Source organism: Dermacentor albipictus, chromosome 5 (genome assembly GCF_038994185.2).
Source record: "Dermacentor albipictus isolate Rhodes 1998 colony chromosome 5, USDA_Dalb.pri_finalv2, whole genome shotgun sequence".
Lineage (NCBI taxonomy): Eukaryota > Metazoa > Arthropoda > Arachnida > Ixodida > Ixodidae > Dermacentor > Dermacentor albipictus.
This window is the reverse complement of record NC_091825.1, coordinates 59,261,585-59,278,703: the sequence shown is the minus strand read 5'-3', so window position 1 is coordinate 59,278,703 and position 17,119 is coordinate 59,261,585. Positions and strand designations below refer to the sequence as shown.

At 44.8% G+C, this 17,119-nt stretch overlaps 1 protein-coding gene across 3 annotated transcripts in view; it reads right to left on the bottom strand.

Annotated features, from left to right (window-relative positions):
- LOC135911202 (S1 RNA-binding domain-containing protein 1) overlaps nucleotides 1–13,761 on the bottom strand; it is a 100,496-nt gene extending 86,735 nt beyond the window's left edge. For 2 of the 3 annotated variants that reach the window (XM_065443403.2, XM_065443406.2), the window contains exons 1-2: nucleotides 13,577–13,761; nucleotides 13,217–13,445 (exon numbers count right to left, since the gene is read on the bottom strand). In XM_065443403.2, coding sequence (XP_065299475.2) covers nucleotides 13,217–13,438 — 222 coding nt within the window. In that variant the 5' untranslated portion in view covers nucleotides 13,439–13,445; nucleotides 13,577–13,761. Of the gene's footprint in view, nucleotides 1–13,216; nucleotides 13,446–13,568 lie in introns of all 3 variants that reach the window. The other variant, XM_065443404.2, reaches the window with a different exon arrangement.
- Nucleotides 13,762–17,119: the final 3,358 nt, after the last annotated feature.

Below are 17,119 nucleotides of genomic sequence, written 5' to 3'. Positions count from 1 at the left end.
TACAGTGTTTTCTTAGGAAAGCGAGAAAAATTTCTAAAAACAGAATTTTACTATCTGCGCATCTTTTTTTAGAATGGTGCATGGGCACCCGCAACACTGGTTACTGGATGCAATGACAATGCCATTCCAGTAAATGTGAGAAACTACAATGGCACAGGGTTTTTGCAAAAATAATTGCTTTAGATTAAACACTGAAATTATAACCATAATAGCTGCCCTCAGAACGTAAACAGTAGCATAAGCTATAAGTTTTTTTTTTGCATGGGGTGTTACATGTAAACCGTAACGGGTTAACCGAGGGCATGATTTTTATTAGTCATATCATGAGACGCCAACAAACACTGACACCAAGGACAACATAGGAGAAATTAGTTGTACTTAATAAATGAAACAAAGAAACGATAAATTAATAAAAATGAAAGTGGATGAAAAAACACCTTGCCACAGGTAGGGAACGATCCCACAACCTTCGCATATGACTAATATGAGTAATAAAAATCGGGCTCCTCAGTTAACCCCCTTTCTTCTCGTTTACTAACATTGATGTCTTCAGGTAGCATGTATGGGTTTATTGGCTGGTTGCCTTCACCCAAACAGATCACGTTCTCGTGACTCCTGCGGCAGAAACAATGTTCCACATCCGTCGCCAAGGTCTGTGAGTGGTTGCACTGGCCAACACTCCCAGGCTTCTACTAGGGAACATAAATACCTAAGAAAGTGGATGGGGAAACCGCGCCGTGGTAGCTCAAAATTGGTAGAGCATCGCATGCGAAATGCGAAGGTTGTGGAGTCATTTTCCACCTGTGGCAAGTTGTTTTTTCATCCACTTTCATTTCTACTAATTTATTGTTTCTTTATTTTATTTATTTATTTATTTATATCAGTGTTTGTTGGCGTCTTATGATATGACTAATGAACATCGGGCCCTCGGTTAACCCCTGTTATGGTTGACGTGTAACACCTCGGGCAAAAGGGATGTACGAAGACCCCGCCTAATCAAAACGGAGGATGGATTCCTAATTTGCTATGGCTGTCTCGAGCGGTTGCCAGTCTGGCAGGCACCCCGCAGCGATGACAGGCCCCTTTGTCTGTGCGACCAAGGGGAGAACCCTTTCCGTGAACTGTCCAACTCTAGGGGAGAACGCTTTCCACAAACCAAAGAAGACCCACTGGTTGCTACCAGAGGAGGCAAGCCTGTGAAAACTCACCTGGGAGAAGGGATCTGCCACCTATCCAAACCAGACTCCGTAGGTTGCCGCCAGAGGAGGCAAGCCCGTGCAAACTCATCTGGTAGAAGGGATCAGCCACCTATCCCCGACCAGACTCAGTGCATGTCACGTGATGTTGACGCGAGCAAGATCCCACCTACAATTTTAGTGGGCCTATTTAAGGGGCCCTGCAATGTACTTTTTCAATTCATTCATTATCTTCTTCTTATCTTTCACCAACCATTGAATAAACAGTGCGAGTTTCACACTAGAAATCGTCTCGTCCCTGCCTGGTTGCCATGGTCTACTGGACGCCTGCAGCCTGCTGACAACGCCACGCTACCCAACAGTAACGTTGGTCGAGGTTCGAGAAACAGCGTCACAACAACTGGTTGGCAGTGGACGGATATGCTACCCTGGAGACCCCAACTTTGGACAACATCTAAGAGATTGTCTCCTCTTTTTCCTGGTAACTATGTTCGTAAAGAAGGTGTCAGGATTCATGACTGCAAACTATCTTGAATATTGAATATCTTGAATAGTCAATGGGGGACACTGCTTCGGCAAAACAACCGAAGCAGTGTCCCCCATTGACTATTCAAGATATTAATCCGTCTACACTTGACGAATTCCGCACAAAAATATCAAAAATAAATTGGGTCGAGGTGTACAATCAGTCTGACGTAGATGCCGCGTACGAGTCATTTCTGTGTCTTTTCAAAAAGGCTTACTCGGAATCTTTTCCTCCTAAAACACTGAAGCCTAGAAAAGCTAGAAAGCCTTGGATAACCAATGCACTTCTGAATCTAATCAAACAAAAAGATGCTCTATTCAAACGTTTTTTGGACACAAGAGACACATGCCATCTATCCGAATTTAAGAAATTTCGAAACAAGTTAACTGCTACTCTTAGACAAGCCAAGAAAGATTACCTTCACAGGTTGTTTAATCCTGAAGCTATAAAGCGAACGGATATCACGTGGAGAAACCTTAGCACAGTGCTTAACATTGGACGTCAGCATTCAGAGGGCGTACGAGAATTGATCGTTAACGGGGAACGTTCATCAGGCGCGCATTTAGCAAACGCTTTTAATAATTATCTTGTGTGCCTCGTAAATAGTTTGCACGATCCACGCTCCGCAGAGTACCTCAATTCCAGAAATTGTGATAGTGCTTTTTTACTTCCAACTAGCGCCGAAGAAATTTATCTCACGTTCTCCGCTCTGCGAAATAGTAAAAGCTGCGATATTGACGACCCGCAAATACGCCCCGTAAAGCACGTTTTAGATCTGATATGCCCAGTTCTTGAGCATGTGTATAATCTGTGCTTTGTCAACGGTATATTTCCCAAGCGCATGCAGCTCGCAAAGGTTACAGTGCTCTTCAAAGCCGGTGATAAAAACAACCTGTCCAACTACAGACCAATATCCATTTTGCCTGTATTTTCAAAGTGCCTAGAAAAATTAATAACACTGAGAATGACCGCTTTCTGCGAAAAACACAACATTATTACTGACTGTCAGTTTGGTTTCCGGAAGGGTCGCTCGACAGAGCTAGCTCTACTAACACAAAAGGAACTAATACTACAAGCATTTGAGCACAATTTAGTGACACTAGGCGTTTTTATCGATTTTTCAAAGGCCTTTGACACAATTAACCATACCACTCTGCTAACAAAACTTGAAATTTACGGTTTCAGGGGCCCCTTCCTTGGCTTAATCAAAAGCTATCTGCAGTTCAGGTGCCAAAGTATTTCAATAAATAACTGTATTTCCGATAACTTACCCATTCATTCTGGTGTACCTCAAGGAAGCATTCTTGGACCTTTGTTATTCAACATTTACATAAACGACATAATTAATATCGACACCACTGCCCAATTCATCATATACGCTGATGACACTAGTCTGTTTTTTACATCTGGTTGTGCAAGGGACCTGTTGGCTCTTGCGAACGCTGCTTTAAGTAAACTTAATCGATGGAGTTCATCGAATTCACTGTCTATAAATAAAAACAAGACAAAGGCTGTACTTTTTCAACCTAAAAACAAAAATGTCCACATTGACGGCCATTTGCTAATGGGTTCCTCGACTATCAACATTGTGCCATCTATTAAATGCCTCGGGGTCGTATTTCAAGAAAACTTACTTTGGAATCTTTATACAGACTCAGTTGCTAACAAAATCGCTCGTGTTGTGGGAATACTAACGAAACTTCGATTTTTTCTTCCCTTGAGCGTCAAAAAATTGCTTTATAACTCTCTCTTCCTGTCCCATCTGAATTACTGTCACTTAGTCTGGGGAAACACCACGATGTCTAACATGACCAAACTTATTCTATTGCAGAAGAAAGCCGTGCGCGCTATCGCCAATTCTTCATATGACGCTCATACGCAGCCCCTTTTTAGCGCCCTTAATTTACAACCGGTCACCTCCATATATCGTAGTATTTTACTCAAGCGTTTCACTACTGCGAAAAAACAACACGAAATTTTTCGAGCATTTATCTCTATTGACAATGAATTCTAACATTTACAGCACACGTCACAGAGAAACATGGTACGTTCCTAAAGTGCGCACTAACTACGGTCAACAAATGTTACGCCACACACTGCCATCTTTGTTAAACTCGTTGGAAACTCAATAGACACCCATCTCTCCTTTTAATAGGCTCATTGTGTATTCCTTTCTTTTTAATTTTTTTGCTCTCGTATACACTGACGCCATGAACGCTTAACCAATTTTCTCTGCTTGTCAATAACTTATTATGTATAGATGTGAATTTCAAGGCTGTATAATTTGTGTCATTTCATACTATTCGCTTCCTGTAATACAATTTCTTGCAGCATTCTATTGTTGATTTTTTACCCGTATGAATTTTTGTTACACAATGTTTACTAATGTTCACTCTTTTTTTTTCTCGTTTATATATTACTGTATGTTTGTGTTCTCTTTATTGTGCACAGTGCCCTTTTTGTAGGGGGTACAGACCCCGTCAAGCCGAATTCATTTGGCTTTTTGTCTGCACTCCTGTCATCTGTACATGTATGGATGCAAATAAACTTGAATTGAATTGAATATATGGTGAGTGCAAGGCTTTTCTTCACCAAGATATCACTTGGCTTTATGTATTTTTTTGGAAGCACAGAGCAGCGATTTACTTTAACCATTGATGGAAGTTCTGAGTACGTTGATGTTGTTACAGAGTGAAGAGTTGGCAGCACTAAGACCAGCCATGAACTTGAATGCACTAAAGAAGCCGGAGTTGTTTAACTTGGCCAGAGAATTGGGCCTCCAAATTGCCAAATCAAAGAGAAAGCCGGAGATCGTTGAGGCGATCGAGGCGAGTGGGGCAGACGACGATGAACTGAAGAAATGCCTGGAGAGCATTGCAGATAAAGAGGAAGAGCGTAAACGCCTAGAAAAAGGAGAGTGCAAGCGGGCAGCACGTGAGGCAAAAGAAGAGCGCGACCTCGAAATGAGGCACCTAGATATTGAGTTTCTGAAGGCTCAAAATACTGAAACTACTAGAGGCACGAGAAAGTAAATGCAGAATGACAGACTTGATGGCGCCCTACGCAGTAAGAGGGGACATAGGTATTTTCTGGTGCTGTTTGAGTGCACGTGTGAGAAGGCAAAATTCGCGAGAAACACGTGGCCGAAACGCTTGCTTACGTTACTGCCATGTGAGGTCGCTGATATCATTGCCTGCATGGGGAACGAAGAAGCAGAGGACTTCGATAAAGTCAAAGTGAATCTGCTTAAAAAGTATAGATTATCAGCAGAAGCATTCAGGCAAAAATTCAGGGAGGTCGAGAAGACCAAAAGTAAGTCATACTCAGATTTCGCATACACCTTGGAAGTAAACCTGAAAGAATGGCTCAGAGAAGAGAGTGCACTCGGCGACGTCGAAAAGACACTGCAGTGTGTTGCTTTAGACCAGTTCTACCGCTGGCTGCCAGTAATTATCAAGTATTGGGTTCAGGATAGACCAGGCGTAGAGACTATCACGAGAGCGGCAAATCTCGCTGAGGAGTACGTAACTCACCGTGCGTTCGAAGGCAGTGAAGCTCCTAAGAAAGAGATGAATAAATACAGACTCGGCAAGCTAGAGCGATGGTCAAAGCCGACTCAGTATAAATCCAAGGAAAGGTCAGATTCAGTGAAAATTAGCGACGAGAACAGGAAGGCAAAGGAGGAGCCACCCAAACAGAGGGCAGAAAGGCAAAAGAAAAAAGCTTTCGAAGCAAAGAAACCAGTAGTTTGCTACAACTGTCAGCAAACGGGGCATATCTCCGTGGGGTGCAAAAATCCCAAACTAGTGTTGACGTCACTAACTAGTAACGAGGAAAATCTGAAATTTCTAGAAATGTACATTGGAGACCTCGTGGTAACCCGTGTCAGGTGCTTCGTGCCTCGGCAGCCACAATGGACGTGGTGCACCCATCATACGTGGAGGAAGGTCAGTTCACTGGAGAATGCGCATGGATAAAGCAAGCCGTACAGGCCTCCATCCAGTGTTTGTCTCCCTGTGGCAAAGATTCGTATTGAAGGCTCTTTTGGAGTACTGGACACTGATGCCATCATCTCGGCACATCTCCCGCCACAGTATCCATATTTGTTTTCGAACAAATCTGAGGATTTACTGTGACACAGGGGAATTGGGTTTAGTGAGGGAATAGTGCAAGCCCTAACTCGTTCCAAGGCAAGGAAGCTCACAGTCAAGGCAGTGTATGAATGTCCAGTGGTGGAGGAAACAGGTTTGACGGAGGATTCGTCAACCAGCACCAAAAAGGACAGCCCTATAGGGGATATTGTGGAAAGTACACTAGCTAATGAAGAGGTCTGGAAAGCACTGGAGCCTGAAATGTCTCGAGAGGCAGAATGCAGAAGAAAGTTATTGAATGTAAGCCCTGCCACACTGATTGTGGAAGGAAAATGATTCCACCCTGCGTAACCTAAGGCCAGATGCGGAAGAAGATGTGGCCAAACAGAATGTAAAGTTCCTCAAGAGGGCAGGCATCCTCTATAAAAAGTACACCAGCCGAAAGGGAGCGCGATTCGACCAAGTCGTGGTGCCGCATCCCTATCGTGAGCAGCTCCTGCACCTGGTTCACGAGGGCTTTTTGACAAGGCATCTGGGCATTCGGGAAACAAAGGACCGCTTACTGCAGGAATTTTACTGGCCCAGCTGCTTTCGAGAACTGGAAGCATTCGTAAGAAGCTGCGACACATGTCAACGCATAGGCGAGCCCGGAGATAAGGCTAAGGCACCAATGAAACTTGTTCCCGTTATCACGGAGCTGTTTCGCGGGCTCATAATAGATACAGTGGGACCACTTCGTGCTACGCAGTATGGCTATCGGCATATTCTCACTGTACTATGCCCCGCAACGAAATTCCCAGAGGCGGTGCCCCTCAAAGAACTATAAGCTCGGTGGAGATCGTCAACGCGCGTTTGTCTATATTCGCGCGAGTGAGGTTTCCCGCAGAAATCCAGTCAGAATCTGTCTTTACAAACGCTAAGACCTCGATGTTTCTGGAAACATGCGGTATTAAAATCATTCATAGCTCAGTGTACCACCTGCAGTCAAACGCGGTAGAGAAAGTCCACTCAGTCATGAAACGGCTTTTGCAAGACCTATGTTATGAGTACAAAGCCAACTGGGAGGTTTGCTTGCCTGCAGCGATGTTTGCGCTTCGAACTGCACCACACGAGTGAACAGAGTTTTCACCTTCAGAGCTCGTTTACGGTTGTTGCCTTCGGTCCCCTCTTCACATTGTTAGAGAATCCTGGGAAGGCTGGGTGGACAACCCTTCAGTTGTGACATACGTGCTAGAGCTGTTAGACCGACTGCACACATCTCAAGAATTAGCAGGGTAGGAAATGCGCAGGGCCATAAGCAATGCTAAGTGATACTATGACAAAACGGCTCAAACGCAACGCTTTGAAGTTGAAGAAAAGGTAATGATCCTGAAACCCTCTTTGAAAAACAAACTACAGGTTCAATGGGAAGGATCGATTGGCATAATTCAGAAATTATCTAAAACAAACTACATAATCACAGTACCGGGAAAACGAAGGGCACCACAAGTGTACCACAGCAATCTACTTAATCCCTACGGCAGAGGGAGGCCATTGCGAACGTGTCCCTTAACCAAACTGAGGAGATGCCTGTCGAGCTGCCAGAGTTAACATCGATAACGGGCGCAAATGACATTCACGAGACCATTGACAAGCTACTAGAGCGGCAGAAAGGATATTCCACATCCACCGCCAAGGTCTGGGAGTAGTGGCACTGGCTAACATTCCCAGGGTTCTGCTAGGAAACATAAATACCCAAGAAAGTGGATGGGGAAATGGCACCACGGTAGCTAAATTGGCAGAGCATCGCACACAAAATGCGAAGGTTGTGGCATCGTTCCCCACATGCGGCAATTGTTTCTTTATCCACTTTCATTTCCAATACTTTAGCTTTTCTTTATTTCATTTATTAAGCACAAGTAATTGCACCTATGTTGTCCTTGGTGTCAGTGTTTGTTGGCGTCTTATGATATGACTAACAAAAATCGGGCCCCTCAGTTAGACCACTTTTTTCTCATTAGTTTCTTTTCGGGTCATCTATAATCTCTCGTGTTTTCTACAGGCATAGTGTGTGTCTTTCAGCTGGTGCTACTGCTGAAATTGAAGCATCTTATGTGACAGTCAAGCAGGCTCATTGTGCTAAGAAATGCCTACACTAGCGTTGTGATGACGCTGGCACACCTTAAAAGGGCTACCCACTTTCGAAATCCTGAAAAAGACAGCAACCCTCGCACCATTCCTACAATGCTACTCGCACCGTCAAAGTGATGAGACATTTAGGCGTTTGCATAGAATGGAGCGATTTTGCATCAAATTCGGGAGCTTAGTTTTTGCGAACGCAGATTTGTTGACGGGAATAAAAATCCATGTAACCCTAGCCATAAACCGCTTTGCTGTAAAAGTTATAGACCACACGAGCGATTTAAATATGTTAGGCGGAGCACTGAGAGACAGGAAGACAGCAGTGTCGATTAGAGCAAATAGAGGTAGCCGATATTTTAGTTAACATTAAGAGTAAGAAATGGAGCTGGACAGGCCACATAATGCATAGGGCACATATCCAGTGGTCTATTATAGCTACAGAATGGGTGCCAAGGCGAGGGATGGCAGAGACTTTGGGTAATGTGATGAGGTTGAGAAATTTGGGTCAGTTGGCGCAAGACAGGGGTAACAGGAGATCACTGGAAGAAGCTTTCACCCTGCAGTGAATATAAACAGGATGATGATGATGGTCTAAATATCAATCAGATTCTTCTTTTAAGACTGGATGACCCAGTACGCCGAGTTGCCTGAGCTTTGCTACAAGCTGTCACCCTTGATTTCGAACCATAACATCAACTACGGAGCTTGTTGTGGATAATAAACCACTAGGATGCGATGCTGCCCTGTACAGCTGCAACAAGACACAAATTAACAAGCAGGATCACAAACAAGGAATGATGTGCATCATCCTATGCACGCAATCGTCTTTATTCATTTGTGCCTCTATACAACTATGTAGCACAACTTCACATCCATGATCAAGAGCCAACAAGCACGCACACAGCTTTCCATAAGATAATAAAGCTGGAAATGAATTTGGTTAGTGCAAAGACATTTAAGAAATGCTATACTTTGAACAGCACTATACAAAGTGAATAAATTCTGGGGCTTTACTTGCCAAAACCACAATTTGATTATGGGGGACACCACAGTGGGGGACTACGGATTAATTTTGACAACCAGGGCCCCCAATGCACAGGACATTGGCGTTTTTTTGCATTTTACCCCCATCGAAATGTGGCCAGGATTCGATCCCGCGACCTCGTGTATAGCAGCTCAACACCATAGCTGCTAAGCCACCGCGGCAGGCAACTACACAAAGCATATCATCACCATCATCATCATCATAATCATCATCAGCCTACTTTATGTCCACTGCAGGACAAAGGCCTTTCCCTGCGATCTCCAATCACCCCTGTCCTGCGCCAACAGATTCCAACTAGCACCTGTGAATTTCCTAATTTCAGCGCTCCACCTAGTTTTCTGCCGTCCTCGACTGTGCTTCCCTTCTCTTGGCACCCATTCTGTAACCCTAATAGTCTACCAGTTATCTAACCTGTGCATTACATGACCTGCCCAGCTGCATTTTTTTCTCTACATGTGAATTAGAATATTGGCTATACCCATTTGCTCACTGATTCAAACCGCTCTCTTTCTGTCTCTTAACTTTATGCCTAGCATTCTTCATTCCATTGCTCTTTGTGCAGTCCTTAACTTGTTCTCAAGCTTCTGCCCCATATGTCAGCACTGGTAAAATGCACTGACTGTACACCGTCCTTTTCAATGATTCTGGCAAGCTTCCAGTCAGGGGCTGACAATGTCTGCTGTACGCACTCCAACCTATTTTTATTCTTATGTGAATTTCCTTTTCATGATCAGGGTTCCATGTGATCGATTGACCTAGGTAAACATACTCTTTCACAGACACTAGAGGCTGACTGGTGATCTTGAACTCTTGTTCCCTTGACTGGCTATTCATCGTTATTTTTGTCTTGTGCATAATAATCTTAAACTCCACTCTTACACTCTCTCTATTAAGGTCCTCAATCATTTGTTGTAACTCCTCTGCAGTGTTGCTGAATTGAACAATGTCATCTGCAAAGTGAAGGTTGCTGAGACAATCGCCGTCTATCCTTACCCCTAAGCCTTCCCAGTCTATTAGCTTTAATACTTATTCCAAACACGCAGTGAATAGCATTGGAGAGATTGTGTCTCCTTGTCTGATGTCTTTCTTTATAGGTATCTTCCTACTTGTGTAGAATTAAGGTAGCTGTGGAATCTAGGTATGTATATATTTTCCAAGCGGTCTGTACTCTTTGATTACGTAATGCCTCTATGACTGCTGGTATCTCTACAGAATCAAATGCCTTTCGTAAACTATGAAAGCCATATAGAGAGGCTGACTGTACTCTACGGATTTCTCGATTACCTGATTAATGACATGGATGCGATCTATTGCAGAGTATCCTTTCCTGAAGAGAGCCTGTTCCCTTGGTTAACTAAAGTCAAGTGTTGCCCTTATTCCATTCGAGATTATTTTGGCAAATATATTACTTAATACTGAGATTAAGCTAACGGGCTTAAAATTTTTCAATTCTTTAACGTCTCCCCTTTTGTTTTTGGATTAGTATAATGTTTGCATTCTTCCAGTTTTCTAGGACCCTTGCAGTCAAAAGACATTTCTTAGAGAGAGCCATCAGTTATTGAAGCAATATGTCTCCTCCATCTTTGACTAAATCGGCTGTAATTCCACCTTCTTCTGCCACTTTTCCCTGTTTCATGTCTTGCAAGGTCCTTATGACCTCATCACTAGTTATAGGAGGAGTCTCTGCAAACTGTTCATTACTGCTTCGAATGGAGGTATTGTGGCTCCTCTGGGTATTGTACAGGTCAGTACAGAATTCTTCCACTGCTTTTACTATACTTTCAAGATTGCTGATGATGTTACCTTGCGAATCTTTCAGTGCATACATCTTGGTTTGTGCTAAGCCATATTTCCTACTTACTGATTTCAGGCTGTGTCCATTTTTTACGGCTTCTTCAGTATTTCTCATGTTATGATTTCGAATATCCCTTATTTTCGCTTTGTTGATCAGTTTTGACTGTTCCACGAATTCTATCTGCTCTCATGAGTTGGACACTTTCGTTCTTTGTCATTTCATCATCAGGTCCTTTGTTACTTGGGAGAGCTTGCTTACTGGTTGCCTTGGTGCCTTGCCTCCCACTTCAATTGCTACTTCTGAAGCTAGCCTAATTACGGTGTCATTCATTACCTCTATGTCGTCTTCATCTCTGTGTTCTAAGGCTGCATGTTTGTTTGCAAATTCCAGTCTGAATTTGTCTGCTTTTACCCTTACTCCATCTAGGTCGGCCTGTTTCGTCTTGACCAATTTCGCTCTTTCTCTCTTCAAATTGAGGTGAATCCTGGCCTTCACTAACCTATGATCACTGCACTTTACCCTACCTATCACTTCTACATCCTGCACTATGCCGGGATCGGCAGAAAGTATAAAATCAATTTCATTTCTTGTTTTACCATTAGGGCTTTTCCAGGTCCAATTTCTGTTGCTAACTAACGCTTCCTGAAAAAGGTGTTGATTGCTCTCAGCTTATTCCTTTCTGCGAATTCTACCAGCACCTCTCCTCTAGCATTCCTAGAATCGATGCCGTAGTTGCCAATTGCTTGTTCACCAGCCTGCTATTTCCCCACTTTTGCATTGAAGTCGCCTACTACTACAGAATACTGAATTTGCACTTTTCTCATCGCTAATTCCATATCTTCATAAAACTGATTTACTTGCTCATCATTGTGACTGGACAATGGAGCATAGGCTTGCGCTACCTTTATTCTGTACCTTTAAGTTTGATTACGACTACTGCTACCTTCTCATTATTTCGTCAATGTTAGTCGCCATGTCCTTATGGATTAGGAATCCTACCCGTTTTGCTTCTTATCTGAGAGACCTCTATAGCAGAGGACGTGGCCGTTAGTCAGCACTGCATAAGCCTCACCAGTTCTAATCTCACTAAGGTTGATGATAACCCAAACAATGTCTGATAGTTCCGCGAAGAGTCCTGCTAAGCTAGTCTCATTCGACAGAGATCAGGTGTTAAAGGTTGCGAAGGTCAGTTTCCATTGGCAGGCTGTCTGGGTCCAGAGATCCTTAGCAAAGTCCGCTGCATTGCAGGTCTGACCGCCGTCTTGGTCAGGTGCTCTGCAGCTGCTTGCGACTGAGGGCCATGGATTAATTGTAGGAATCATGAGGGAGGTAGTGGCCGAATGCTGCACCAGGGGAGGCCTATTCCTTTTATGAGGAGTGTCTTTGTTGAAGCTTAGTGGGTCTTCCTAATTTGGTTGCATGTGGATTGGTAGAGACCCACTGGCTTTCGGCATCTTTTGCCGGTGTCAGGCGCCACTCCAAGCCTGGAGATGTAATTCACTAGAGGAGGTGAAATTCGAGCTCACCATCCTCAGATTTAAAAGATATATATATTTTTCCTACATGGATTCGAGCTTCCGGCAGTGGCAACCGAGCATCCGGCATAGCTCAGTCAGACAATACCATAGGCTGCGAGGCTACCTTACCGGAAAGAAGGTCAGCCCAGAGGGCCTTACATGCCTAAGAGATCCCTTGATTTATTCACTGCACAATATAGTGTCAATTCTCAGTGGTCCTAACACCGTGGTTCCGCAATAATGAAGTACAAAGTGCTGCTACGAACTGTACATTCTTATCTGTATTTCTTACTTGATATGTATTCGCAGACGCCAAATCGGAACGAAAATATGCACAGTATAAGGATGCCGGCAAAACAGGGCTGAGCCCAAACTGAAAGTTCTTGAGCTATGTCCCAGAGTGCAACCCGTATGCCAAGCTTCTGTTCCCTTCTGCGTGCAGTGTTTGCACTAGTTTTATTCTTCAAATTAACGCGCCCATCTCCCCACGCAGCGCAGAGAGGTAAATGTATATTTGTCTGTGAAACCACTCGACACATCCGAACAACGAAAAGCCGTGTTCTTTTAAGTGGTGCCGTATTTTTCTTTTCCCGGCCAGTCAGAAAACATGAAAAGTTACCAGCTGGTTCTTGGCACCTTGTAGTGTGTGCGTCACCCTAACAACCGGTTGTTACAAATCTTGCGTTCAAAGTTGCGAGTTTACGAGCTGCGAACAGACCACATGCTCAACACAATAGGGCTCTATATATGACAACGTCCTCCGGCTTTGCAACTGACTGTTACGAATTAAGGTATCAGATCTGAGTCAACAAATCACAAGAATGGAAAGATGGCAAACATCTGTCATCTAGTGATCGCTGTTAAAGGAATATCGTGTTCCAACGTCACGTTACTGCTCACGAGTGTAGCTCCCCTGTGTGCTTACCGAGCCCGGGGCAGGCGGCGATACCAGGTCGATTAGCACCGGTGGCTTCTTTCGTGAAGTCGCAGCTTTCTTGCCGACTGCCTTCTTGGCCACCGGCGCACGACTTTTCGTTCCCGCCTTGCGGCCCCGAGCCGCAGTGGGGCTGTAGTCCTCGTCACTGTTGTCGTCGGCCTCTGACGACGACGAAGGCGACTCGATCACGCACACGCTGTCGTCAGCCATCGCGAAGCTGATCGTCAAGAGGAAAAAGCAAGCAAGGCTTCTTTGTCGAATAGAGAAACGCGCCAACGAGCAATGCGAACACAACAAGCTGTCGTCTGCAACGCAAACTGATACAAATTGTCGGGCTCACCGTCTTACCGGGACGCTCGGGAGGCTCAGTGAAGTGTTTCCACGTGAGGCAGAAGCAACAAAACGTTACTGGGGTGTTCGCGAATTCGAAACGGTCAATGGAAAAGTGAGACTTCGAATTAAAAAGGGCCAAATGCCGTTACTAGTAGCACTGTGTTGGCCCGTTTAATACCCGCGGCAGCGTCTGTGGACGTGGCCATGGTAGCCAGCCGCTATTTTTTCTACGGCTATAAGCAGAAACAATATTACATTTAGCCAGTGGTTTACAATAACTTGCATAAAACAACTCCTATAAATGTTACAATTTCATTTTTTGAAAGAAGGTATAAATACCACAGTATAAAATTTTTTTTTACTTCTTATTTCGGTTTTGATGCTAATGGTCATGGTGGAAGAATAATTTCTTCTACCGTGCAAATGGTTCATTTTAGAGGTTACTTTCATGCACTTTCGAGCACCAAAGGGTAATCTAGCATATTGATTAGCTAGGTCAGGTCGAATTATAGCCTGGTCTCGGAATAAATTTGTCTGGTTAATTCAGAACACCAGACGCCAGCTCAAAGCGCATGGAGACGCAAGTTGTTCTTTATTTTAGGGAGACGTTCTCACCTTCGAGCTGGAAGCGCGACCGCGATCCGACCGAATGTTGTTCTGCATACGCCAAAGCTAACAGAAGAGTCTACGCCAATTCACCTCTGCCCTTAAGGATTCGGTTGCACTCAAAAGGCGCCGTATGGCGTCGGAGCCTGTCGCGCCATTTCTTGTAAGCAGGTCCTACCCGGTCTATCGCATACATACTTATGTGCTCCTGTAACGGACACAGCCTAGCTTCCCAGCGTGCACACGTACATCGGTGCCACTTAACTTGGAGGCACCCTGCCGCGTGGGCTCAAACACGACACACACTTTTTGAAGTAGTAGCTTAGCGCAAATAAAACCACAGACACAAGGAAGACAGACAAGGACAAGCGCTACAATAAGGAAGACAGACAAGGACAAGGTTTTATTTGCGCTAAGCTACTGCTTCAAATATGGACGACCAACTAGCCCAACAGTCAACTCTTCTACGACAGACACACATGGCACACAGCAGGCACGTACCCAGCGGGGGGCCCGGGGGGGCCCGCCCCCCCCCCCCCGAAATCAAGTGACATACCCCCCCCCCTCCCCTCCCCACCCACGCCACCACTCCTCACACATTCCTAAAGCGCCGCCAGATCAATGTTGAGACTTGGCAGCTGTTCATCGGTCAGCATTATGCTGCCTTGTTCACTCCTTTTAGATGGCGGTGGTTATCGGCCTCTCTTGTAAATGAAGGACAGTTTTCTCATAGATTCCGCACCCGCGCGATTAACTCGAGATGCGTTCAGTTGTCACCATCTATTCAACCGTCACGCCCATAGCTGTTGCTTTTGTTAGTTCAACCTTCTTTGTTTAGGCTGATCCTGGGACCAGGAGAGGGATGCGGCTGTTACTCAGCTGGTCTGTACTCTCATGGAACGAGTTGCGTCCGGAGAAAACTCCAATTGCGTTTAACTTTTCTCTTTGCTTCATTATTTCCTTGAGTTACGGTTCGCCGCGACGCTGGCAGATGCCCGGCACCATCTACACGTGATATGGGTTAGATAAGATGGGAAATAACATATTGTGAAAGAGAGTCCATCATGAAACCCTGCAATAACCCTTAAACCCATAAGCAAGATGACTGTCGCCCGTTACCTCGTCTGTGTTTCCCTAATTGTACAGCACTTTTCCTGCAAAATTGGCAACTGGAAACAAAAATCGCAAGGAGTTGAGAAATTAAGCGATCTACTAAGGGAGAGAGCCAAGGCAACAACCAAACTGCAAGCAAAAGCGAATAATAAAAAAGTTAACCGTTGTTTATGAGAATATTTAAGGATCAACACCTTTTTATTTAAAAAGGAAGTAGAGAAAACGCCGCCGGAAGTGGAGATACAATTACTTGTTTTGAATGACGCTTCTACAGTTATCGGTAGAACCGCCTCACGTAGCCACTTCTCCGCTCTGCTTATGTGGGTGTTCTTCTAACCTTTCGCGGTGAGCGCAGTACGTCTAGAATCGCAGAGTCCTGCGCTCTACGCGGTTGTATGGGAATGGCGGCCGCACAGCGTTACGCAATTCGCGGAACTGTCAAAACTGATCAACAAGGCGGAAATAACATATTCGAAACTATAACATGAGAAAGACTGAAGAAGCCGTAAAAAATGAACGCAGCCTGAAATCAGTAAAAACGAAACCTGGCATAGGACAAACCATGATGTATGCACTAAAAGATAAGAAGGATAATATCATCAGCAATCTCGAAGATACAGTAAAAGCAGCGGAAAAATTCTAAGCTGACCTGTATACATTACCCAGAGAAGTCACGATACCTCACTTAGAAACAGTAATGAACAGGATACAGAAACTTCTATAACTAGCGATGAGGTCAGAAGGGCCCTGCAAGACATGAAACGATGAAGATCGGGAGGAGAAGGTGGAATAACAGTCGATTTAATCAAAGATGGAGGAGACATAATGCTTGGAAAACTGGCGGCTCTTTATACGAAGTGTCTATCGACTGCAAGGGTCCCAGAAAACTGGAAGATTGCGGACATTACACTAATCCACAAAAAAGGAGACGTTAAAGAACTGAAAAATTATAGGACCATTAGCTTGCTCCCAGTATTATATAACATTTACCAAAACAATCTCCAATAGAATAAGGGTAACACTGGATTTTGTCAACCAAGGGAAGAGGCTGGCTTCAGGAAGAGATACATTGCAGTGGATCACATCCATGTCATCAATCAGGTTATCGCGAAATCTGCAGAGTACAATAAGCCTCTCTATGAGACGAGAAAACCATGGCCAGGCGGCGCTACTGCGCCTCTCCTGACAGCGCCCCAATGTGGAAACGCCAAGCAGCGCGGTCGCGTCGTGGCACAGTCTCCGCTTTGTTTACATTGTGCCGTTCGCGCTTTTCTTCGCTGCTCGTTCTCACGGCGCTCCGTTTTCGACGGCGGCAGATCGCCTGCTGGCGCGACAGCGATGCAAAGATTGCCGTGCGGTTTCAAGAAGGTTGCCGACGCCGACAGCTTTTTTTCGTGGCGCCAACCTCACAATAGGGGAGCGTCTGCTTCCGAACGTGTACGGCGTTGAACACGTTCGTGGACGGTGATGTGAGAGTGAAAGCCAAGTGCGTGTCACAGGAGTCCGACAAGATCATAGACGACGTCGAGTTAGAGGTACGCACCATGGTCAGAAATTTAGCCACTTTTATTTCAATTACACCATAAGTCACACTGGCAGCAGGAACTTCTATTGTCATACTACTCGATCACTGCAGATCCATTGGGCTGCTTCTTGACGGTTCCGTAACTTCACAAAGGCATGTTCTGGAGTCTGTTTCACACGTGTCTTGCTGCTGCTAAAGAGCTGCGTCGCTGCAGTACGAAAGCACATGTCCCGGAGAAGATTGTTGTGGTTGCCATTGGTCTGTTTGGCGCCGCTTCCATCTGCATCGCATATAAATGAAACAGTATGTGTGCC